The 24,005-nt window shown below is 47.9% G+C and overlaps 1 protein-coding gene across 1 annotated transcript in view; it reads right to left on the reverse strand.

The window, feature by feature from the left end:
* LRRC74A (leucine rich repeat containing 74A) overlaps positions 1–23,420 on the reverse strand; it is a 31,807-nt gene extending 8,387 nt beyond the window's left edge. The window contains exons 1-9 of the mRNA XM_034993013.1: positions 22,431–23,420; positions 20,769–20,897; positions 17,731–17,903; positions 15,160–15,267; positions 14,072–14,168; positions 9,281–9,330; positions 8,826–8,907; positions 3,222–3,307; positions 2,581–2,775 (exon numbers count right to left, since the gene is read on the reverse strand). Of these exons, the coding sequence (XP_034848904.1) occupies positions 2,581–2,775; positions 3,222–3,307; positions 8,826–8,907; positions 9,281–9,330; positions 14,072–14,168; positions 15,160–15,267; positions 17,731–17,903; positions 20,769–20,897; positions 22,431–22,467 (957 nt within the window). The 5' untranslated portion in view covers positions 22,468–23,420. The remainder of the gene's footprint in view (positions 1–2,580; positions 2,776–3,221; positions 3,308–8,825; positions 8,908–9,280; positions 9,331–14,071; positions 14,169–15,159; positions 15,268–17,730; positions 17,904–20,768; positions 20,898–22,430) is intronic.
* Positions 23,421–24,005: the final 585 nt, after the last annotated feature.

The raw sequence follows: 24,005 nt of genomic DNA on the forward strand, positions 1-24,005 counted from the left end.
CAGGGTAGTATCCTAATGTAGCTGAGAGCCACTGAAGCTTGGGGTAGAGGTTAACAGCAAAGAACATGGAGCCCAGTGGCTCTGCTTACTAGTTTTCTGGCCTTGGGTCAATTCCCTGACCACTGGGGACCTATCGCTTAGGGCCACTCTGAGGATCCAATAAATTAATTCAAGCAAAACATTCAAAGGAGTGCTTGGTACATAGTAAGCAGCAAATGAATGCTAGTTATTATTAGCGAAGGCTTTCCGCCAGGTGGTGTCTTGATGAGGCAGCCAGAACTTTCATTGAGCACCTACTGTGTGTCAGGTGTTTTCTGGGCTCTGACAGACTCAAGAGAGAAAACACAGACTTCATAGGGCTTAGCTTCTAAGAAGCCTTTGATGGACACACTTCCCTGGGGGGATCCTTATTTTTTCCAAGAGTAGGGGAAGGAGGGCTGTGCTCCACGTGGAAAACAAGAGATCATTCCACTGGCAAAACCGATGCAGCTTCCACCTACGACCAAACTGAGAGGTATGTTTTAAGTTGCGTTTAAAACTTTTTTCTTTCATTTTAAAACATTAAAAAAATTTAAAATATATTTAAACACATGACAATGGGTTTAATTAAACATTTAAGCAATGGCACATGGTCACTATACAAGAAATTCAAAAAGAGGTAGAAAAAGTGTGAAAATCACCAGTACCCCCATCAGTTAGAGAAAACCCCCACTGCCATGTTGTTAAGGCAGTGTTTCAATCTTTTACGATTCAGGTGCTCGGAACTTTCCTTGGCTTCATGGTTCCACGGAGGCTGAGTCACAGGCAGGCTGCATCAGTCAGTCTCTCTGAGTTATTCTTCGTCCCACTCTGGCCAGACCTCGCTCCCAGCTCTCGCGGTCACTAGCCAGCAGGTCGCCCTGCTCCCTCCACTGCTGGGAAGCTGGCTTCTTCTCTGCAGCTCTAAGGTGCTTGTCCTCTCAGACGGCAGCTCGTTGTCACTGATTTCTAACTCCCATCCTTCTCCACCAGCACCCCCACATCTGTGGCCTCCCCCTGAATCACCCCCACATCTTGAGGAATTTGGAGTTGCAGTAGGAAGCCAGGGAGGGCTGACTTCTTTGCCTCTCTGGAGCTGCAGGGCCTGAGCTGGTCATGTAGGCTCGGCTTTCTCATCTGACAGGTGGAGCGAGTGAAGCCCGAGCTGGAGGGCTGTGCCGTGAGCAAGAAGCAAGCCACCTGATATGCACCTGTCTCACTGTGGGAGCCCCAGGAAGGGAAACTGGTAATGGGAGGTCTCCTCTTTCATCTGTTTTCCAACTGCCCAAGAGCTTCTATGTGAGACATCTATAAGCCAATCTATTTATTTATTTTTGAAGATTTTATGTATTTATTTGACAGAGAGAGAGAGCACACAAGCAGGGGAAGCGGCAGGGAGAGGGAGAAACAGGCTCCCTGCAGGGCAGGGGGCCCGATGCGGGGCTCGATCCCAGGACCCTGAGATCATGACCTGAGCCAAAGGCAGACGCTTAATCCACTGAGCCACCCAGGTGCCCCTATCAATCAATTTAAAATGAAAGATGTATTCATTCATTCATTCATTAATGGACATTCATTGGGCATCTACTATATGCCAATAGGTACAAGGGGTATAATAATGGGCAGAAGCAAACACAGTCTTTACTCTCATGCAGCTCACACCAGTGGGGGTGACCAGACAGTCAGCGAGTCACTGAAGTCAGAGTCTAAGAAGGAACCTGGCAAGTTCTGCGTGAAGGGGTGAGCTGAGATCTGAGAGTCCGTGAGGACAGCTGCTGGAGTGCCGTGCTGAGCTGGGGCAGGGACTCAGGTAGGTGCAGGGAGGAGTGGGGGAGAGCACTACAGGGGAGGCTGAGTCCGAAGCCACAGGGAGAGTCGGGGCCTGGGATGGGGGAGATGAAAGAAGCCCCCGAGACCATGGCTGGACAGCGAGGGAGAGTGTGAGGTAAACTGAGGCTGGAGAAGCACACCGGGATGAGAGAACTGGGTTTGAACCACAGGAAGCCATGTGGGGGTCTAAGCCGGAGGAGACTAGATGGGGGTGGGGGTGAAAGTCAGACTTATGCTCAAAACACACACTCTGGCTTCAGTGCGGAGCAGAGTCTGGAGGAGACCCAGGCGGGAGGAAGGAAGACCGGTTAGAAGATGACACCAGGCACCCAGTGACCGTAGAGGGTGACACTAAGGTTAGAGCAGAGAGATAGTCAAGAACCTATGCACATGTGACACACAAGGTGAATTTTCCCAACAATTCTCTCCAGCAATATGCAGCCCCATCACCCTGCTGCCCCCACCCCAACACACACAAATACACACACACACACGGATGCACGGACACACACAGACACAGGGACACACCCACAGATGCACGCACATGGACACAAACACAAGGATGCATAGACACACACGTGGATGCACACACACAGATGAACACACATGGACACACACAGAGATACATACACGGATGCAGGCACACGGATTCATGCACACACACATGAGTGCACACATGCACACGGACACACACATAAAACGGCCCATTCCCAGCTTAAGTAAAGACTTTACCTTCAGAACTTTGAGGCTCTCATTGACCTCCAGCCCTTTGCTGATTCTGGAGACTCCGTCGTTGCTGATGCCATTGCTGCTGACGTCTAGGTAGACCAGGGAGTTGTTGAGTCTGAGGACCTCCCCTAGGGCCGTAGCCCCCTCGTTCCCAAAGCCGTTCATAGAGAGATCCAGTTTCTGCAGGGTCATATTAGCCTCCAGGGAGGGGAGAGAACAGCACTAGCATCAAGGCTGCGTGACTCTTCCAGCCACCAGGCCCTGGTTTCTCTCCCCTGCTGCCATCCAGCTGGGTGCTCAGTGGTGTCCCGGAGGGAGAGCTCCACCAGACCTTTCCAGATCCCTCCCAGTGGAGGGAGTCAGAACCTGGTCATTCCCGACCCCCTAAGGAAATTGCCCTCTTGAAGTATCCCCAAAGATGCCACCGAGGCCCCAGCAAGGTGAATTTGCTGAAGTAGGATTTATACTAAAGAATAAAGCACATGCAGAAATTATGGGAGGGATGCTAACAACTGGAAAGCATTTGATGAGAGCTCCATGTGCGCTCATCCATGGGGTCATGAGGAAGAGGTTCAAGATGGCAGGATGGGAGGCCCTGGACGTCCTCACTGGACTCCACACACCACTGCCAGAGACTGCCTTACCCAGAGACCATTGCACAAGGCCACAGCTCCCCGTATGCAGAAGTGATTCCAGCTCAGATCCAGTGACTGGAGCCCTATATTGAGGGCTGGAGGAGGGAGGGAGTCATCTTAGTGTTCCCAAATCCCAGAGAACCCATTCTCAGAGTTGACAGATGTCCATGGCACTGGGGAATAAGGACTACTCAATGTTCATGCGAAGTAAGACACTGGGACAATAATTTTTCAGTTATTCATTTAAACACAAAATTTTAAGAGGATTCCCTGTGCTGGCAACAATGTAGTAAAACAATCCTACTCCTGTATTGCAGGGGACAAGCAAATTGCTACAGTCTATTTGGCAAATGTGATCTGGCCACAGATATTTTGCTATCACACAAGCAACATCACCTCTGAGACGCTTCCTAAGGAGACAGTGCAGGACATGAGAAGAGTTCCATGCTTGAGGTGTTTATCATGGCCTTACTTATAAAAGTAACATTCGTGACTCACAGGGGAAGGGTAAAGTATATAATAAACATCCATCTGGCAGAATATGATGCAACCAATAAACTAATAGAGATAGCGGGGAACACAGGGGTTGTATTTACATGGAGAGGCTGTGAAGGGGTATTACATCATGTGATGTGTTTTTCTTGGAGAACTATGGGAGCAGAGGTGGCTCCGAAAGCTTTAGGGACATCATCAGTTCTAAGTGGTGAGGCATCAGGCTTATCTAGAAGCTGGTTTGCATAGAAGTTGTATTTTTTTTAACTTAAAAATATTTTGGGGGCCCCTGGGTGGCGTAGTCCCTTAAGTGTCTGACTCTTGGTTTCAGCTCAGGTCGTGATCTCAGGGTGTGAGTTCGAGCCCTGGTTTGGGCTCTGCGCTCAGCAGAGAGTCTGCTTAGGACTCTCGCCCTCTCCCTCTGCCCTTCCCCCCGCTCTTTCTCACTCTAAAATATATAAATAAACAAATATTAAAAAATATTTTTGCTTACGTGCTACATAGGGTTGGGGAAAACATCCTGTTGAAAGACATTATCATGTTTATTTTTACGGAGGGAGGGCAGATATGCTGAGGACACTGTTGGGAAGAGGCTGAAGAACTCTTGAAACTTTACTGGGTGGGAGGCAGTGCCTTCAGCCCTCAGACCCAGGAAAATGTTTTACTCGATTTTCTTTTCAGTGCGCTGTGTACTGATTGTGTGTCTCTTGAGTCAACTACCAGGATGTACTTTAACTAAAGTGCACAACACCTTATATTGTTTTGAGAACAAACTTTCCCCCGCCTTCATTCTCTTCTTACCCCTACTCCCTCTTCTCTGCCAATTCCCTTACTTAATATGCCACGCACACCTGCATCTCTTCAAGGGCTGCAAAATTTAAATGTAAGTTCTGTTCTCGCCCCTGACTAGCTGTGTGACCTTGAGCAAGCTACTTATTCTTTCCTTACTTCTGTTTTCTTATCTGTAAAAATGGAGATATTAGGGTGCCTGGGTGGCTCAGTTGTTAAGCGTCTGCCTTCAGCTCAGGTCATGGTCCCGGGGTCCTGGGATCGAATCCCACATCGGGCTCCCAGCTCAGCAGGAAGCCTGCTTCTCCTTCTCCCACTCCCCCTGCTTGTGTCCCCTCTCTCGCTGTCTCTCTCTGTCGAATAAATGAATAAAATCTTTAAAAAAACAAAAAAAACCCCCCAAAACAAAAAACAAACAAACAAACAAAAAAATGGAGATATTAACCCATACAAGGTTTTGGGAGGGAACTGATGTGCAATGTCTAGCATGATGCCTATCACGTGGCAACCATTTAATAACTGGCAGCTTTAATAATAATAAATATTTTTAAAGCTCACATACAATATGATGATAACCACATTAAAACAGGAGGTAGTCTGTCTCACTTTAAAGTTGTTTTAAAATTTAGGGTTATTTATTTATTTAAAAAGATTTTATTTATTTATTTGAGAGAGAGAGAGAGAGCACAAGCAGGGGGGAGGGGTAGAGGGAGAGGGAGAAGCAGACTCCTCGCTGAGCAGGGAGCCCGATGCAGGACTCAGTCCCAGGACCCTGGGATCATGACCTGAGCTGAAGGCAGACGCTTAACTGACTGAGCCACCCTGGCACCCAAAATTTAGGGTTTTAAAAAAGATTTTATTTTTAAGTAATCTCTATACCCAACATGGGGCTCGAACCCACAACCCCAAGATCAAGAGTCGCAGGCTCCACCAAGTGAGCCAGCCAGGTGCCCCTAAAATTTAGTTTTAAAGTATTTGAAAATCAGTTTTCAGATGGACTCAAATTGCCCCACAAGGCTTGTACACTTTGCTCCTCCCCTCTGACCTGTCAGCCTGGACCCTCTCTCTCAGGGAAGATGTTGCTCAGCAGTGAGATGGGAGAGCTCTGCCCCCCACCCCCCCACCGGCCCACCCCCCACCCCCCGCCAGCCTACCTGCGCCTCTGGCACACACCTCCAGCCCCTCCCTCTCTCAGCACTGCTCCCAGAGGCCACCCCTGCCCCTTCGCTCCGCACTCCATGGCTGCCAGCCTTTGTTTTTTTTTTTTATTTAAATTCAATTAGTTAACATATAGTGTATTATTAGTTTCAGAGGTAGAGGCCAGTGAGTCATCAGTTGTATATAACACCCCGTGCTCACTGCATCAAGTGCCCTCCTTACTGCCCATCACCCTGTTATCCCATCCCCCTCCACCTCCCCTCCAGCAACCCTGTTTGCTTCCTATGATTAAGAGTGTCTTATGGTTTCTCTCCCTCTCTGATTTCGTCTTGTTTTATTTTTCCCTCCCTTCCCCATGCTCCTCTGTTTTGTCCACCTTTTCAAGAACTTTGTCCCACAATTATCTCTTCTTCCTTCCTCACGACCCGTTTCTTCTTCTGTTCTTCCTATCAGCATTTTCCGTCTTTACAAAACTTCCTGCCTCCATGTCACCCATCTTTCTGCCCCAGCCTCCTCTCCGAGGGGCTCCTGGAGGTGCCCACATTGCCATTCACTTCTTTGCATCCCATTTTCAATTCTGCTCCCTCCAGTCAGGTCTCCACACTCACCTCCTTCACTAACACAGCTCTTGTCAAGGTCACCAATTAGCTTCATGTTGCTGAGTCCTGTGGTCACTTTTCTGATCTCATCTTATTTGACCTCTAAGCAGCACTTGACCCAGCCAAGACCTGACTCCTTCTTGAAAGCATCCCTTACTTGGCTCCTTGATACCTCACCTTCCCCCACCTACTCCTGCTCAGGCTCCTCCTCCCCCTCTGGGACACCTAAAGGTGTCAGAGTGGTCCAATGGCCACCTTCTTAACTCCATCCACACTCCTTGCCTAGATGGTCTCCTCTTGCCCCATGGTTTTAAATACGTCGCAATGCCTCTAACTCCCAGATGCCTATCTCCAGTCCTGACCTGTTCACCAAGCTCTAAATCCATATAGCAAACCAGACGTCTCCCCATAGATGTCAAACGGACAAGGCAAACATCACATGACCAAAATGGAAGTCTTGGCTCCTGACCCCTGTCCCTCTGTACCTGTTACTCCCCGAGTTTTTTCCCATCTAAGTAAATGGCACCACCATCCAACCAGTTCCTGAAACAAAATAACCAGGTGTGTATCTTCCTCTCTTCCTTTCCTTCATTCTCCACATCAGCAAGTCCTTTTGGCTTTATTTCCAAAGTCCGTTCTGGATCCATCCACTCCTCTCTATCACCACCTCCTCCCTCAGCTCCAGCTATGGTCCTGTCTTGCCTGGACTGCTGCATTAGCCTCCTAACTGTCCTTCCTTCTTCCATTCTTTTTTTTTTAAATTAAAGTGTAATTAATATACAATGTTATGTTAGTTTCAGGTGTATGACATATCAATCCAACCATTCCATACATTACTTAGCACTCACTATGGCAACTGTAGTCACTATCTGTCACCAAACAACACTATTACAATATTATTGACAGTATTCTCTATGCTATACTTCTCATCTCCATGATTTACTTGTTTTATAACTGGACGTTTGTACCTCTCAATTCCCTCCACCTATTTCACCCATGCCCCCCGCCCCTGCCCCAGCAGCCACCAGGTTGTTCTGTGTATTTAAGAGTCTGGTTGTGCTCAGCTGTGTTCTTCATGAAACTACATAAAACTTCACAAAACGGTATCTAAAACTGCAAATCAAACCGTGTCACTCCCCGACATTTAACACCCTGCGCTGACCTCTCATCGGGTGGGGAATGAAATTCAGACTTTATGCATGTCATGGCCCACCAAGCCCCACCTGAGTGGCTGCAGGCCACCTCAGTGACCTCCTCCTTCCATTCCCCTCCCCTGCCTGCTCCCCTCCCCACTCCCTTGCCTGCTCTGCTGCAGCCAAGCTGTCCCCCTCCTCAGACATGCCAGGCTCTGCTCCTTCAGCTTGGAATGCTGTGCTTCCAGAACCTGGCATGGCTGATTCTTCTTTGATATTCAGGTTTCAACAAGAAGCCACCTTCCCTGTGGGGCTTTTTCTCACCACCCCACCTAAAGCAGCGTCTCCCCCACTAATAGTGATCCCCTTTTCTACTCATTTCCCCAGGAATGAATGTTTAGGGTTCTTTCTTTTCTCTCTCTCTTTTTTTTAATGATTTTATTTATTTATTTGACAGAGAGAGACACAGCGAGAGAGGGAACACAAGCAGGGGGAGTGGGAGAGGGAGAAGCAGACTCCCCACTGAGCAGGGAGCCCAATGTGGGGCTCGATCCCAGGACCCTGGGATCATGACCTGAGCCGAAGGCAGACGCTTAATGACTGAGCCACCCAGGCGCCCCTCTTTTTTTTCTCTTATAACAAATCTACAGTGAGCCTCCTCAGACTTTCTCTGTGTACGTGTGAGAGCTTCTCTGAGACATGCACAGGTGAATTGCTCTATCATAGAATATATACATTTTCAATTTTACTAAATACTGTCGCATTGCTCTCCAAAGTGCCTTCACCTGGCAGCTTCAGAGGATTCTTATTTCTCCCTTGGGTTCAATGCACTGGATATTCTCTCACTTGAAATTTCTGTAGCTTTGGTAGATGACAAGGGGGAGCTTTTCATTGTTTTATTTTGCATTTCTCTAATTGCTAGAGAGTTTAGGCATTTGGCTTTCTTTTTGCGCTATCCATATGCCTTGGCCATTGTTTTATTGGGAGTATTTATCATTGTCCAATGGATCTATAGGCTCTTTTATCAACATTCTGAACACAAATCTCGTATATGATAAAGATGCTGTAAATATGTACTCTCTATCTGTTGCTTGTCTTTTAACATTGTCCCATATCTTTTATCATAGGCAAGTTTTAAACTTACTGTTGTCAAACAGATGAATGGTTTTTGTTACAGTTTACGCCTGCTGTGCATATTTACTCATCCTTAGCCTCCCTGAGGTCAGCAAGTTATTTCTTCATCTGTTTTTCTAATCTTTGTAAAGTTTTACTTCCCACATCCAGGTGTTGGTTCCACTTAAGATGTGTTTGGGGCATGGCTTCCATCCCTTTATGATCTGAACAGTCAGTAACAATAAAAATCAGGAGATACAGCCCTGACAGGCAACCGTCTGCCAAGTGCCTCTCCTTTGCTGGCCCCTTCCCTCCGCGGGGGGACTCACCCAGCATCTGGCCCACGTGCTCTCCTCCCTTATCAGAGAACTGGTTGTGGCTGAGATCCAGCGTCTTGATTTGGTAATTGGCCTGGAGAAAGAAAGTGTAGAGAGAGGTGAGTTTTGGCTTCTCTATGGCTGCGAATACCTCTTTCATCTCAGGGCCATGTGATGGAGGGCTCCCATGCACCAAAAATCGGGTGGATGTGAGTTTTTAGACAGAAGACATTCTCCTGTGCATTTTTGTGTAACTGTTGATGACCCTGGGAGGGTCTCGTCCCATCCAAAGGGCCCTGCTACTGCTGTGGCTGTTGTCAGGCTCGGCAGAGTCCAGACCCTCACCAGCTCCCTAGACATTCGGGGGACCTCGCCTCTCTCTGCCTGGAGCCACCCGCCAGGCCCCCCACATCACCCAGGGCCATCCCCCACAGGGCTCTCAGTGGCCCCTGCCCCTCACTTCTTACCGACAGGGCTTGGCACAACAATTCTGCGGCTTCATCCCTGAAGTTATTTCCTGCAGTGAAGGGTGGGGAGGTGTTTGCAATGTTGTCCAGACTAGGGCTCCCTTCCTCTCCTGCGTCCTGGCCCTGCCAGGCTCTTCCCTTTGGAACAATCAGCCATAGGAAAGGTGGCAAGTACTTAAAGCAAATATACGGACATGGAAGAAAACAGGAGAAAAGAGGGCAACTATTTGCCTTTCGCTTTAACATTCCCTGCTCTCTCTGCCATGATAGGGCAGGGAGGTCCAGGAGCCTGCGTGCGGTCCCCTCTGCGCCCCCTGGTGGTGCCATCCCCTAGCTTAGTGCCTAAAATCTGTCACATGATAAAAAATAAGACTATAGCAGCAAGGCCAGGACCAGAGGGGAACAAGTGAGGCATGCCTTTTGTGTGCAAAATCTCAGCTCAGTAAGCACAATGAGCAGTATCTTAATACAATATTTGCAAAAATCAAAATTAATGCAACACTTCTATGTTGAACAAAATTTAAAAATTTTAAATGCAGGATCAGCCCCTACACTTGCATGGCTAGGCCTCACTCACCTCACCACAATCTGTCCCTTTTGGATCCTGTTTTATATTTGAAGTGTTGATATTTTGTTCACCACAGACTTTTTTTTTTTTTTTTTACATTATTTTTGACTTTTACAATCATTGCAACACAATATTACTTACTTGGTTACTGAGTTTTTTTGTGCCCCTTAAATTCTGGGACTGAGGTGTGTGCCTTCCTTATCTTACTCTTATCCCAGCCCTGCTGGACAGTTTAAAAGATTTCTGGAAAATTGGGGTGCTTGGGTGGCTCAATCAGTTTAGCGTCTGACTCTTGATTTTGGCTCTGGTCATGAACTTGGGGTTCTGGGATCGAGCCCTGCATCAAGCTCCGTGTCAGGCTCTGTGCTCAGCGGGGAGTCTGCTTGAGGATTTGCTCCCTCTTCCCCCTGTTCCTCCATTCTCGTGCTCTCTCTCTCTAAAATAAATAAATCTTTTTAAAAAAAGATTTCTGGAAAAGAGATGATATAGAGACTTATCCCCAAATTTCTCCTTTAAACCCTTAATAATTGTATCTTTAGCACCTAAATAGTGCTTGGCATCTAACAGTGCTCCATAAATGTTTACTGAATGAATGAACGAATCCACTGAGACACAAATGCTTCTTGGTTGCATCTGTACCAGTGCAATAAAATGAGATAATAAGCTAGGCAAGGTATAAAATTAGGTCTCTAGCTACTCAAATTGTGTTTACATCAGTGGTTACAAATAGTAGAGTTGGCTGTAAGTTTGATAAAATACAGATTCCTAGATCCCTCCTTTAAAGATTCTGATTCAGCAGCCTAGGATGGGACTGGGTAATTTGTATTTTTACAGAGCTTTCTATATTATGCTAATGTTATATTAGAGGTCTTAGCCAATGCAACTAGAAAAATCACTGGTAGCTATAAATATTGGAAAGAAGAGACAAAACTCCCATTACCTGCAGAAAGATCACCTACCTAAATAATCCAAGAAAATTAACTGACAAGATGTTAGAACTAGTAAGATAACTCAGTAAAGTGACTGGGGCGGGTGTGCCTGGCTGGCTTAGTCAGTTTAGCATCTGACTCTTGATTTCGGCTCAGGTCACGATCTTGGGGTACTGAGCCCCATGTTGGGCTCTGCGCTGAGTGTGGAGCCTGCTTGAGATTCTCCCTCCCTCTCTCTCTGCCCCTCCCCACCCCCCACTTGCACTCTCTAAGTAAATGAATGAATGAATAAATAAATAAAGTGACTGAACATAGGGTCAATGTACAGAAATTAATAGCTCTCAGACATATCAGTAATGACCACTTAGAATATATGATAGAAAAAACATTCTGTTCATGCAGGAATAAAATGATAAAACACCTGGACCTAATATGAAATGGACAAGACTTCTAATGGAATAAAAGCATAATACTTTATTGAAGAAGATAAAAAAAAGACTTGAAGAAATAGAGAAAAACCTAGTGCTTGGGATTTGGACCCAAGCATTGACTTCAACATCCACACATTTAATCATTCTGATTTACAGATAACTTGCTGAGAGCCAAAATGGAGACAGTATAGGGAAACAGATTTTCCCCTGGTAGAATTGTAACCTGCTACTGTCTTCTTATATGAAGATATTAAATATTTTGAATATTTCAATTCTTTCCTAAATTAATCTAGAACATTAAATATAACTCCAAGCAAAATTCCAACAGTTTTGGGGGTTTTTTGGATGGAACTTGACAGGATGATTCTAAAATTCAGTTAGAGGAGAAATTGCACAAGAATAGCCAAGATTACTTTGAAAAAGAAGGTCAGATTTTGTCCACTCAAATATAAAACATATTGTGTCATATAATTATATAGCTAATATATTACATATTATATACTTGATATATTTCATTAATTACAACTAATCATTAAATTATAACACATGGCATATAATTTTAATATTCTAAACAAATATTAAAACAGTGTGGTGTTGACATAGACATAGACACAGAGATTAATAAAATGGAAAAGAAAATCTAGAAAGAAACTTGTATTTATATGGAAGTTTAATATACAATAAAGGTGACATTTCAAGTTAGTCAGTAAAGAGTAGTTTATTCAGGGGGCGCCTGGGTGGCTCAGACGTTAAGCGTCTGCCTTCAGCTCAGGTCATGATCCCAGGGCCCTGGGATTGAGCCCTGCATCGGGCTCCCAGCTCCACGGGAAACCTGCTTCTCCCTCTCCCACTCCCCCTGCTTGTGTTCCCTCTCTCGCTGTGTCTCTCTCTGTCAAATAAATAAATAAAATCTTTAAAAAAAAAAAAAAGAATAGTTTATTCAGTTAATGATGCTGGGCACCTGGCTATTCATTTTGTAAATACAGTGTTTGATTCTTTCTCTACCTCATGCCATGAACAACAATAAACTCCAGATATATTGAAGATTAGGGATGAAAAAACAAAATCACAAAAATATTTGAAGAAAATTAAGGAAAACTTTTTATAATCTGAAGTAGAAAACAGTTTTTTGAGCAGGACTACAAAAATCAAATCCATAAAAAAGAATGATGAACTTGACAATGGTAAATAATACAAACTTATGTATAAGAAAACACCATAAGCAAAGCCATATGTAACATTCCAACATTCAAGTGTGAATATGTATAATATATAAAGAGTTTCTAACACTCAATAATACAAACAATCCCATAGAACAATTGACATTTCATAGAGGAGGAAATAAAAAAGGAAATAAGCATCTGGAAAAGATGTTTTATTTCAGTAGTAATGTGGGAATATAATAAAAATAGTAATAGTGATGAACACTTATTGAATACTTAGGTCCTAGGTATTGTTCTAGGTGTTACAGATTTTAATTCACTTCATCTCAGCAGTCACTGTCTGAAGTAGGTAATATGATTCTTCCTAGTTTATAAATGAGAAAAATGAGTCACAGAAGGGCTAGATAACTCGCCTTGTGTCAAAGCCGGGATTTGCACCCACATACTGTGACTTCAACAGCCACACACTTAACTATTCTGATTCACAAAAAACTTGCTAATAACCAGAGGAAACAGATAGATATTCCATTGGTGGAATTGTAAGCTGGTATAGTCCTCTCTTTTTTTTTTTTTTTAGACTTTTTTTTGGTAAGTAATCTCTACCCCCAATGTGGGGCTCTAACTTGCAACCATGAGATCAAGAGTTGCATGCTCTATTGACTGACCCAGCTAAGCACCCGTGGCATGATCTTCTACTTCTTCTTTTTGAAGATTTATTTATTTATTTGAGAGAGAGAGAGAGAGAGTGTGTGCATATGAGTGGGGGGAGGGGCAGAGGGAGAGGGAGAAGCAGGAAGCCTGATGTGGGGCTCGATACCAGGACCCCAGGACCTTGACCCTAGCCAAAGGCAGACGCTTAACTGGCTGCCACCCAGGTACCCCTATTTCTAATAATTCTATTTTCTCAAGTTCTTGATGGGGCCACTTGTTAGAATCTGACAGCTCTCATGGTGTTTTGTTTCCTTGTTTTGCAATTTTGGACTGTGAGCTCATCTTTAGTGGAGCTTTATCTGTGGGAATCTCAAGCAGCCTGGAGCCTGGGTCGAGGGACTGTTCCTCCAATGAGGTGTTCTATTTGTTCCTGTTGCATGCCCCAGGGCATTACCAGCATAGGACCACTTAGGTTAATTTCTTAGGGGTTCCAGGACCCTGAAGATAATATAAACTCAAACCACAAACCTGAGTGAGGACAAGTCTGTGGGTGCTAGAGTTCTCAAGTGACTTTTTTTTTCTGTGAGAGAGACAGATAATTAATTAAATACAAATTAAATTAATTTGTATTTAATTAAAAACTGAGTGTACAACTGGGTGTTAGGTAGCAATAAATGCTGTTAAGAAAAAAGATAGTGATGGTGATGGAGGGGAGGTCCGGGAAGTCCCCCCTCAGGAGATGACATTTGAGCAGAGGCATGAATAAAGCAACAGAGGGAACCATGCAGATATCTGGGGGAGAGACTTTCAAGCAGAGGCAGGCGTGCTGCCAAGTGGGCCAGAAGTCTCTTGTCCAGGACAGCCAGGAAGCCAGTGTGGCCATGGGGAGGGGGAAAGGATGGCCAGAGGGCTTAGCAGGGTGCGGATGCAGTGTTCTGATCTTGGATCGCAGAGGGTGCCTGGTCTGGCTCAGAGCTTGGATTCTCTCTGCTCTTCCCCTTCCCTCCTTTTCAGCCCCTTGTCCTCTCCTGCCTCTTCCATGGGCTCACCTGAAAGCTGGAGGTTCCAGAGTGAAGAGGTATTTCTCTGAAGGAATTCTGAGATTATTCTGGCCCCCTTCAAGCCAAGATCATTGTCGGAAATATTCTAAAAGGCAAGAACACGCTTATGTGTGTGAAAATCCCAGCCAAGGGCCCTCATTAACAAACGGTGTCGGGGTGGGGCTTACAGGAGGCTGGCACCAGGGAGTAGGGCTGGGAGGGGAGAGGGGCAGGGGTGAAAGGGTAGGAAGCATTGGGAAGAGCAAAGGAGCAGAGGACAATGGGAATTCAGCTTTCCTAACGCCCAGCTGTGAGGCCCTCTCACTGGTCTCCGTTTTCTCTGAAGTTGGTTTTGGTGACTCCCCACTTCTCTGGTTTAGCCCTAGTACTTTAGATAAGCACACTGTACTCTTATTATTATTTTTTTAAACCTAAGGCAGCTTTATTTGGAGAGTTTGGCATAAAGCAACTGAAAGATTCATTTAGAGTAACTCATCGTTGTAAATTCCATTCATTGATTCGTGAAGCATGGACTCTGCCAGGAACACGTAAGGATACAAATGGACATAGTCCTTTTGGGCTAGCAGGAGGGACCTTTATATAAACCAGCCCTTATTATCTTAATTGTTTCTCTTCTCTTTTTTCCCCCCATTTTTAAATTATGGTAAACTAGACATAACACAACATTTACTGCCGTAACTCTTCCTAAGGGTACCATTCAGGGGTCTGAAGTATATTCACATACTTATGCAACCCTCACCGTCATCTGTCTCCAGACACATTGTGTCTGATGAAAGCATGTCATGCCTTTATTTTCTCTAAGTTCACTTTAAAGCGACTCTGTGGAAGGGCTTATAAGGTCCAGACAGAATTGGTTTCTCAGGGTTTCCTTGGGCCACAGGGAACACAGCCCCCTGGCCAGCCTCCAACACGCACGGCCCTCCTCTGAGAAGTCACCTCTGGAGGAGAAGGGCCTCCAGGCCACTCGCAGAAGGCTGGAGGCTGGCCGGGGCCGGGGTGGGGCCCTCTGGCCCGTCCCAGGTGGGTTCTGAGAGCCTTGGTGCGGGGGAGGGAGCCGGCAGAGCAGGGCACAGTACCATCTCCTGCAGGTAGTAATTCTCCTGAAGCATCTCCACCAGGCTCAGGAGGCCCTCCTCCATGAGACAGTTGTCTGCCAGCTCCAGCGTGACGACACTCGTGTTGGACTTCGGCCGCCACCAGGGGAGGGGGAGAAAGACAGAGGGAGTCTGTGATCCGGCCAGTTCCCCACCCTTGCCCAGAGCCTGTCCTCTTCCTTAACATCCCAGCCTTTTTGGAGGGTACGGGGATGCAGGCTGGCACTTCTGGAGAATGGAGAGGAGCAGGAGAAAGCCCAGGGACAAGCCATCCTGCTGAGGTGTGCTGGGACAATATGCTTATTCTGGGCACCTCCACCAAAGGGGGCTCTGCAGGGGAATTTAGAATGAGGACATTAAAACAATGAAGTCAGGGCACCTGGTTGGCTCAGTCATTGGCTGTGTGCCTTCAGCTCAGGTCATGATCCCAGGGTCCTGGGATTGAGCCCCACATCGGGCTCCCTGCTCCGCGGGAAGCCTGCGTCTCCCTCTCCCACTCCCCCTGCTTGTGTTCCCTCTCTCACTGTGTCTCTCTCTGTCAAATAAATAAAATCTTTAAAAAAATAAAAAGTAAATAAAATGATGAAGTCCCTGAAAACTGCGAGGAACAGGGATGATCTAAATAGACCGTAGCTATTTAGCCTGGAGGAGAGAAGCTGTGACCTACTCTAAGATTAAGGAGAACTTGCTGCATTTAATCAGCGTATTTAAACATAAAACATCTACTGGCGCTGGCTTTCTCCAGAGGTCTTGCTTCTAGTTTAGGCTCTGGCTTATCTGGTACATTTCTTTAGTCAGGACATGGCCCCAAGGCTGCTTGGAAGGACCCGGGCTTCAGTCTTAAATATCTACATCCAAGCTAGTTGGCATGCCCACAGGCAGCAAGGTCAGAGGAAGTGACTTGCAACAAGATGGCCAGGGGTCTGTTCTAAGCAGCACTGTTTGCTATTCAACCCTTCCGCACCTTGGGGGTCCCGGTACGGAAAGAACAGATACATGGCTGGACTTGAGCATTTTCAAAGTGTGCCAAGCAGCGAGAGAGGTAGCCAGTGGTAAGGAGCTCTAGCTCGAGGCAAAGGGCAAATGTAAGCTCAGCTACTGCGATGCAAAATGGTCTGCTCGGGGCCTTCTGGTCTCAGCTCTCTGGGGCGGGCAAAAGTCCATCGTGCTCAAAGGCCACGGTCCTGGCTCAGGTGGCCAGGTGTCATTTAACAATGTCCAGGATCGGGGGGTCGGATGGCCAGTTCCGGAGTCACCCTGGTGACCAGGACGGTGTGGGGGGCAGTGGGCAACCCCTCCCCCCAGGCCTATCCACATTCATCTCACACAGGCCAGTAGCCACTGGTTACCCTTTGTGCCCACTGCTGGGGAAACAAGAATGAGCAGAGAAGACCCGAGCACCCCACCAAGTGCAAGGGTGCAGAGGCAGGCAGGTGAGGGAGGGATGAGACGCATGAAAAATGACCACAACTATCAGGGTGCTTTTAAGCTAAGCCAGGGAAACACAACATGTGCAAAGTTGAACAGTACAAAAGATAAATAACAGTTCAGTCTGCTGACATGTCACAGTGATTAATTGTCAAATTGGTGACACAGAGAATCAGAGAAGAGAAAACTCCCCCCAAACAGAAACTGTTGTTACTAAGAGACACGTGGCCCAAGTCCTGAGAGAATTGCATTATTATCCAGTTGTTGTTTTTTTCATGAAACTCATGAGGTAATGGTGCATTCCTAACACCTCATTAATCAGTCTTTCAACACTCAATAAATTTCAAGATGGCTTTGTTCCTTCTCTGCTCTTCCCCTCTTCCCTCCCCGCCAGAAAGCAGCACAATCTCACATTTCATGTAGCCTCTTAATGGGCATGTGCTAAATGCAAATGCTGTGCGATTTCCCAAAATAAGTGAGTACTTTTTTTTAAAAATCAAACTTTCCCTTTACCATCCTAAATGAACAGTGTTGTGCTGACCTACAGTTGTCACATGTTCTGTTTTTCTGGGATGGAAGTTGGTTTGTATACAATCAATTATAATTATATAAAGCCATGATGAATTCAAGGTCAAGTCCTTGGTTGCTCATGCCAAGCCGAGAGAGAGAGAGAGAGAGAGAATTATTCCTATGGGAAAACATGACCTACTCTACAGTGTGATCTTGTAAGAATTATAACATTGCAAAAGGCAAACATTGAATGGAATAGCTCAGTAGTGAACCTATTTATAGCGAAGGTGGGCTTTGGAATTGAGACCCAGGCTGACGTTTTGTATTATGCACTTACATTAGTGCCCAGCGCAGCCACTTACCCAGGGCTGTTGCCTTTGCTTCCTGAATCAGAAAGAGCATAGGCTTCCAAGGCCAAGGTCCCTAGCAGCCCCCTTCCCAGGGGCTAATGGGGCATCCCTGCCTGTTAGGTAAATCAACTGGTAGTCAAGCAGAGCCTAGGGCAGGGTGGGCACAAAGCTTGAAATTTAGGGTCCCATGGAGGCTCTGAGTCTCAGGCCCACCACTCCATCAACCCCCACCTCTGTCTTCACGTGCTCCCATTGGCATGCTCACCACCAGGGCTGTAGCAACAGCCTTGGTACCGTTGGGGCCCAGCCCATGGTGGTTGAGGTTCACGTAGGACTCCTCCATATTCCGAAGAAAGTAGGAGACAGGCACTACGCCCATCAGTTTGCAGGCCTCCAGGTATAGCTCCCTTTGTCCAGTGGTGAAAAATTTCTCCGTATCTACACAAAAAGATGCAAATGGATGAAGTGGGGTTTCTCTTCTCCCTTTGCCTTATTTCCCCTCTAACCCCAGGCCAGGTGCGCTTCTGCCTGGGGTCCCCTCTGCCTGAGGATGTCCCTGTGGGTGTGTGCACTGGAGGGCGACTCCAATCAGGAAGGCAGCCGGAGGTGGGAGAGGGAGACCCAAATTTCAGAAAGCCCCAGATGGACGTCTCCCTTTGGGTAAGAGACAAGGCCCCTGGTTTTAGGCCCCAAGCTTTCCTAGGAGAAGGAGCAGTGTGCCCACGCCCACCTGCCTGGGTTGCCCACATCCAGGATTAATTATCAAGGATGCATAAAGGCCCTGCTCTCTTGCCCACCATGGGGCAGCTCCGAAAGGCCAAACAGACAAGAAACTCATTTGTGATAGTTGAGGGGAGCCTCCATTTAGTTTTAGTTTCATGGCCACTGTTAAAATGAGAGCCACAGGGAAGCTTTACTAAAGATTTAGAGAGGTTCCAACTTTAAAGTACCCAAGTAGGACTGAGTGGGCTTCTCAAGGTGGCCAATCAATGCAAGATGGAGAGACACCCCCCCCCAAATCAGCATGAAACAAAGAAACTTGTATTTGAGTGGGCTTTCCTCTTTCAAAGACTTTCGTGTCATTTTCCTCACAAAAAGGACGGTCATGCCTCCTTTACCAATGACAAATCTAGCCCCAAATCACACACAGCTGATCAGCGCTAAAACTAGCTAACAGAATAGGGGACTTTAATCTCTCCATTCCGACCTCTTGGGGCGTTTGTTCCTCGGGCTTTAGACCTGCCTGGCTCGTGGTCAACGGGCAGTGGGCGTCCCTGGGTTCCCTATGGCCTCACAGCTGTCTCCTCATTAAGTGAGTCCCTTCCATGGCTTCCCATGGCCAGCTGAGGTCTAAAGCCTGCATCTGTTTTTCGTTCGGATGCCAGGGCCTTTGGCCAACCCAGCCCGGACATTTCTGAGGCAGACAGTGAGAGCTTTGTCGGTGAAAGGACAACTTTACAAGGAAGTTGACTTTGCAGGCACAGCTACTAATTGGCCTTCTCCTTAGGATGGTGGTAGAGCAGAGTCTCTCAATCCTGGCATTACTGGCATTTTGAGTTGGATAATTCTCGGTTGCGAGGAGCTGTCTTGTGCCGTGAAGGATATTTAGCAGGATTCCTGGCCTCTGCCAGTGAGATGCCAGCAGCATCCTCCACCCCACGCCAGCCCAGGTTGCCCAATGTCCCCTGGGGTGCAAAATCATCTCCGAGTGAGAACCACCGCCGCATAGGACGGACAGCATGTGGCAGGGGAGCAGCTTGTCCTGTCTTCTCTGCCTCCTCTGTAGCTTCATTGCAGCTTGCTATTGCACCTGGGCTCAGGTCTCAGGCCTGCCCGGGAAGCCGTCTCTGCCCCACTCCCAGCACCTCAGTACCAGCGGCTGGGGCCCGAGAAGCTGGAGCAGCTGGGCCCTGGGTTTCTGTCCCAGCATGGCATAGGTGCCATTAGAGAGTCTTGTTCGCCAAGGCAGGGTCGGTAACCCCCACCTTTATCCTTGGCACTAATTCTGCTCTGTTTTGTTCTGTGGACCCTTTCTAGCTGTAGTCACTATGGTGGTATTTTAGTTTGTTTTTAAAAAGGATTTTATTTATTTATTTGTTTGTTTATTTATTTATTTATTTGGGAGAGAGAGAGAGGGCACGAGCTAGGGGAGTGGCAGAGGCAGAGGGAGAAGCAGGCTCCCCGCTGAGCAGGGAGCCCGATGCGGGGCTCCATCCCAGGATCCTGGCAGACGCTTAACTGACTGCGACCCAGGCGCCCCACTCTGGTTATATTTTAGAGGCAGCTTGCAACAGTGTTATCTTTTGTGGGGAGTTGGGGGGTGGGGGAGGAATGGGATGGAAGCAGGAATCTGGGAGAAAACATCCAGTTTCCATCTGCTACCCCCTCCAACCAGGTAAAACTCCGTGCTGAAAACATTAGTACATTAGCAGTCTTGGCGTGGAAAAGAAGTCAGAAAAAGAGCAACAAGATGCGGGGTGGGCGGGCAGGAAGGAGGCATGCGTGGAGGCGAGGTTGTGTGTTGACCACGGGTGGGGAGGTTTATGCACTGACTGACCTAGGCTGGCCCATCAGGCGGGGCGAGCCTTGTGCTCACCTTACTTCACAGGGGTTCTGGGCACCTCCCTCCTCGGGGAAACAGAGAGGGAGAAGAGGGTGAAGCCTTGTTTGCAGTAACAGAGTCTTTGCTGCAGCTCAGCCAGCCCCTCCTCCCCCGCCCTCCCACCTCCCAGGGCACACTTGCTTTGTCCAGGGCGAACTCTCAAGTAGGAGAACCAAGAACTCGAATGTGAGTAGAGAGGGAAGTCACCAGGATGCAAGATGGGCCACAGACACTCCGGGGGCCCCCACAGTACAGAGCAGATCGGCAGGGTGGGGTGAACAGGGGATCGGCGAACATTGGCAGCTCTCCGTGGCCTTGGGCAACTCACAATCCCCGTAAGCCTCAGCTTCCTCCTCTCTAAAAGGCGGGTGATGATGACTACCTCCCGGGACACTTGCAAAGATGACATGTGGAAACGTTGAGAAAACCAGAAATCCCCGTTCATGTGTTGGTTTAGCTTCAACAAGCTGATGTGACCACTCTGCTCACCAGGTAGGCCACGAGCACAGGGCTGGGGCAGCTGCCACCACCGGGCCAGCCTTGAGGAGGACGTGGCATAAAGCCGCCCCAGGCTGCAGCCACTCTCCTGCAGGACGGACGGCCCACGGGCCAGAGCCACGGCCGCCCCAGGGGAGTGGAGCTGTCCAGCTTCTGAGGAAGGAGGTGCACCACCACCCCGCCCACTAAGGGCCCAGCCTCACCTTCGATCTCCAGGTCGGTTTCTGAGCTCTCCCAGGCTGCCTTCTCTTTTTCCACAGCCCCGGAGGCCTCGGCCTCACAGTAGAGGGTTTCATCACTGTTCTGTGGCGCTGGTTCGGTTTCGGGTTCATCTGGAAGAAAAACTCATCTCCTTGATGCTGGAAATGAAACCTGCTGGCCCTTCACATGGAGCCCGACCTATACGCCCTGGCTCTGCAAGGCGGTCCCAGCCACAGCCTGGGACGCCCCAGCCTCATGGGGCTCGGGGTGCCGAGGAACTGCAGTGTGTGTTCAGTTCCCCAGGGGGACTCCATTCTACAAGCCCTCCCTCCAGGACAGTGCCGCCTCCTGATCGTGTGTAGGGTCTTGTGCTAAACGCCCCCTGTGTCCTCTGGAGACTCCCTGCTCCTGCCCTGTTCCCTGCTTTGAGCTTATCTCAGAGACTGGCTTTTTCCTGCTCTTTTGGCTCACTCTTTTCCTGCTCATTGGCTTGGGTGGGGTTCAGGGTCTGCTTCACTCTTTCAGGGAGAGGATGTGTGCCGATGCCTAGGCTTCCTCACTGGCGGGCATAAGCCATGCTGCGGATGGCCCAGGGCAGGGCAGGGCAGGGCAGGCGACTTGGGTCAAATGTGAAATGAAGTGGAACAGGAACAGTCCCAAGGAGAAAGAAGGATAACTTGATTCCTAAGAATTTGACCTAGCTTCTCTCCTTTCCAATCCAACATTTTGGGACCATGAAGAAGGAAGGGCTTGCAAAATCTTGCTGGGGTTGAAATAAATTGCTATGATTAAATATCCACGCCCTACGCTTCTCTCCCACCAGTCCCTATACTCGCTGGACATGGGTTTTCTGCCATTGGACCACTGATCTGGAACCAGCATGGGTTCCTGAAAACCTCACACAAGGGTCCAGAGCTAGTCATCCCACCTCTGTGGGATGCAATGTTTGGGGAAGCCATGCTCAACCACCGGGTAGCCCATCAGAACTTGGCCAATCTACTCTTTGGGTGGGCTGAGCATTTGTGGCGGTGGTCCCAAGTTTTAACCACCCAGGTTCTAAGATAGTGGGGTTCCTAATGAGTCCACGCAGGTCTGTGTTTTCTTAGTCCTTATCCATAAACCCAAGCTCCAGTGTTTATTTCCAAGAGGATAAGACAAGGTCTGCGTGGTAAGAGGTGGAAGGAGCAGTACCCCAGCAGTTAGAAGACATACAGTGGCTTAGCCATTGAACTCAGCCATCAAAAAGTGATGACTTTCTGAGCCTTAATATCCTCATTAGTCCTACAATTTCAGAATTCCATAGAATGCTGTTAAATGTTTAACTGTCTCTCTAGGAAAAAAAAAAAATCCTGATTTGGAGTGTTAGCCAATTCAGGTGGCGTAAATATTCCCAACATGGCTGATTTCAAACTACCAACATGACATAGGCCACCCACAAAATGAAAATTAAAGTCAGCCAGAGCTAGTCCAAGCCAGTTCCAGCACAGCATCGCATCTCGCATCCAACTCTCTCACTCCCTGTTTGGGAAGCCCTGAAGCCAAGTCACTGTGACACACTGTCCCAGTTCTAGAGGGTCCCACGTGAGGAGGGGAAGGGGTTTCAGGGCATTATACTGAGGCAGCCCAGAAGGGCCCCAGAGGTGAGAGATGGGATGCCTGTTCACCTTTTGTCTCAGGCTTAAGAGGCTCATCATTGTCCATGGTGTCAGGGCTCTCTCGGGGGCTGCTGCCAGCTTCTTGCCACCTTTCTGCTGCTCCCCTAAGAAGCACACCTGTCCATTCCCTTCTGTCTCAAAGTTTGTGCACCCTGCCCTCACACAGATAAATCCCGGGGCGGGGGACCTGGAGTTATTCTTTCATCCCAGAAAGCCCTGGGGAGAGGGGGCTTTGGCGGGAAGAGGATAGGCATGGATTGGACTCCAACTCTGTCTGGGAGAAGTAGCTCCTTCCCCGGATCATCAGGGAAAGTGGTACAGCTCGATTCCTGGGAGCCCTGTCAAAAGGATGCCCACCCGCCTGCGACTTTGTGACTTAGGACCCACTATCATTTCACCTCTTCAACATTCCATGACCTCATGCAGTCATTGTGATCCACGTGGGTGGACCTGGCAACAGCCAGCCTCCCCCCCTCTTGGTGGCTCTGGCAGGTCCTCTTTTCTCATATGTCCGTGGGGGCCGAGCCCAGGCTTGGCTGTGAGTGTGCAGGTGCTGTGGGGGGTCCTCTTGGTGGTGTTGTATTTCCCTCTGAGGCAGGAGCAAACCCAAGCCCATTAGTCAGGTGACTGTGAAGAGCGGCCACCATGTTCTTCTCTCAAGGTGGTTGTGCTTCAGGTACAAAATATTTCAGTGATGGGTGAGGTCCATTTTCTTCTACCCAGTTCTCTTTCCTTTTTTCTTTCCCCCTTGGGAAGGCATCCTCAACCTTGGAGCAGAAGATCAAAAGCAAAGCCCGACAAACATATGTTCTATCACTACAGTTTGTTGCAGCCAAAGCATGTTCAATCCAAATTACCGGGCTGCCTAACCTGAAACCACTCAACCATCATTCACACGCTGGGCTGTTTTCACATGTCTTGGAGTTGAAGTTCACTTGCAGTTTACTTTCAAGAGAATCGGGAGGCGTGTTTGTTCCTTCTTGATAAACCTGCAGCACATCAACGGTCAGGTCAGTGACTGGAGGGCTTCGGGACGTGGAAATCCCTCTTTGCCACTCAGAAGAATGATGACGATCTAGGAATTTGTGGAAGGAAACCATAGTTAGAAATCTGAGATGTCACTCATTCCTTCAGGCATTTGTTCTGTAAAATATTTATGGAGCATCTATTATGTATAAGGCACTGAGATAGTCAACCACTGTGGGGAGGGGATGCAGACATGAGTATGACATGGACCTTTCAGGGCATGTATCATACAAGATACACCCTCTAGGGTGTGAGGGTTGTGGGCAAATATTTTTGGCAGAGCTCCCATTCATAAAATGAATTTGGGTCACCCTAAATCAGCATGGCAACACCATTCTACTGGTCCAATCTCCTGTGGTTCCTTGAAGGAAACACCAAGCAGACCGGGGCTGTGCTTGTCCCCTAGGATGATTTGGTAAGCATGAGTCCTGGAGATCCTTTGGGCATCTGATATACTCCATGCTGGTGCAGAGGATAAGAAAGTGTCCTTAAAGGAGAAAAAAAGGGGACTGGAGAGTATGTTGGTCCTGGTCTAAACTCTAGGTGCTCTGGACAGCA

Source organism: Mirounga leonina, unplaced genomic scaffold (genome assembly GCF_011800145.1).
Source record: "Mirounga leonina isolate KUSES-001 unplaced genomic scaffold, KU_Mleo_1.0 Mir_82, whole genome shotgun sequence".
NCBI classification, from domain to species: Eukaryota; Metazoa; Chordata; class Mammalia; order Carnivora; family Phocidae; genus Mirounga; species Mirounga leonina.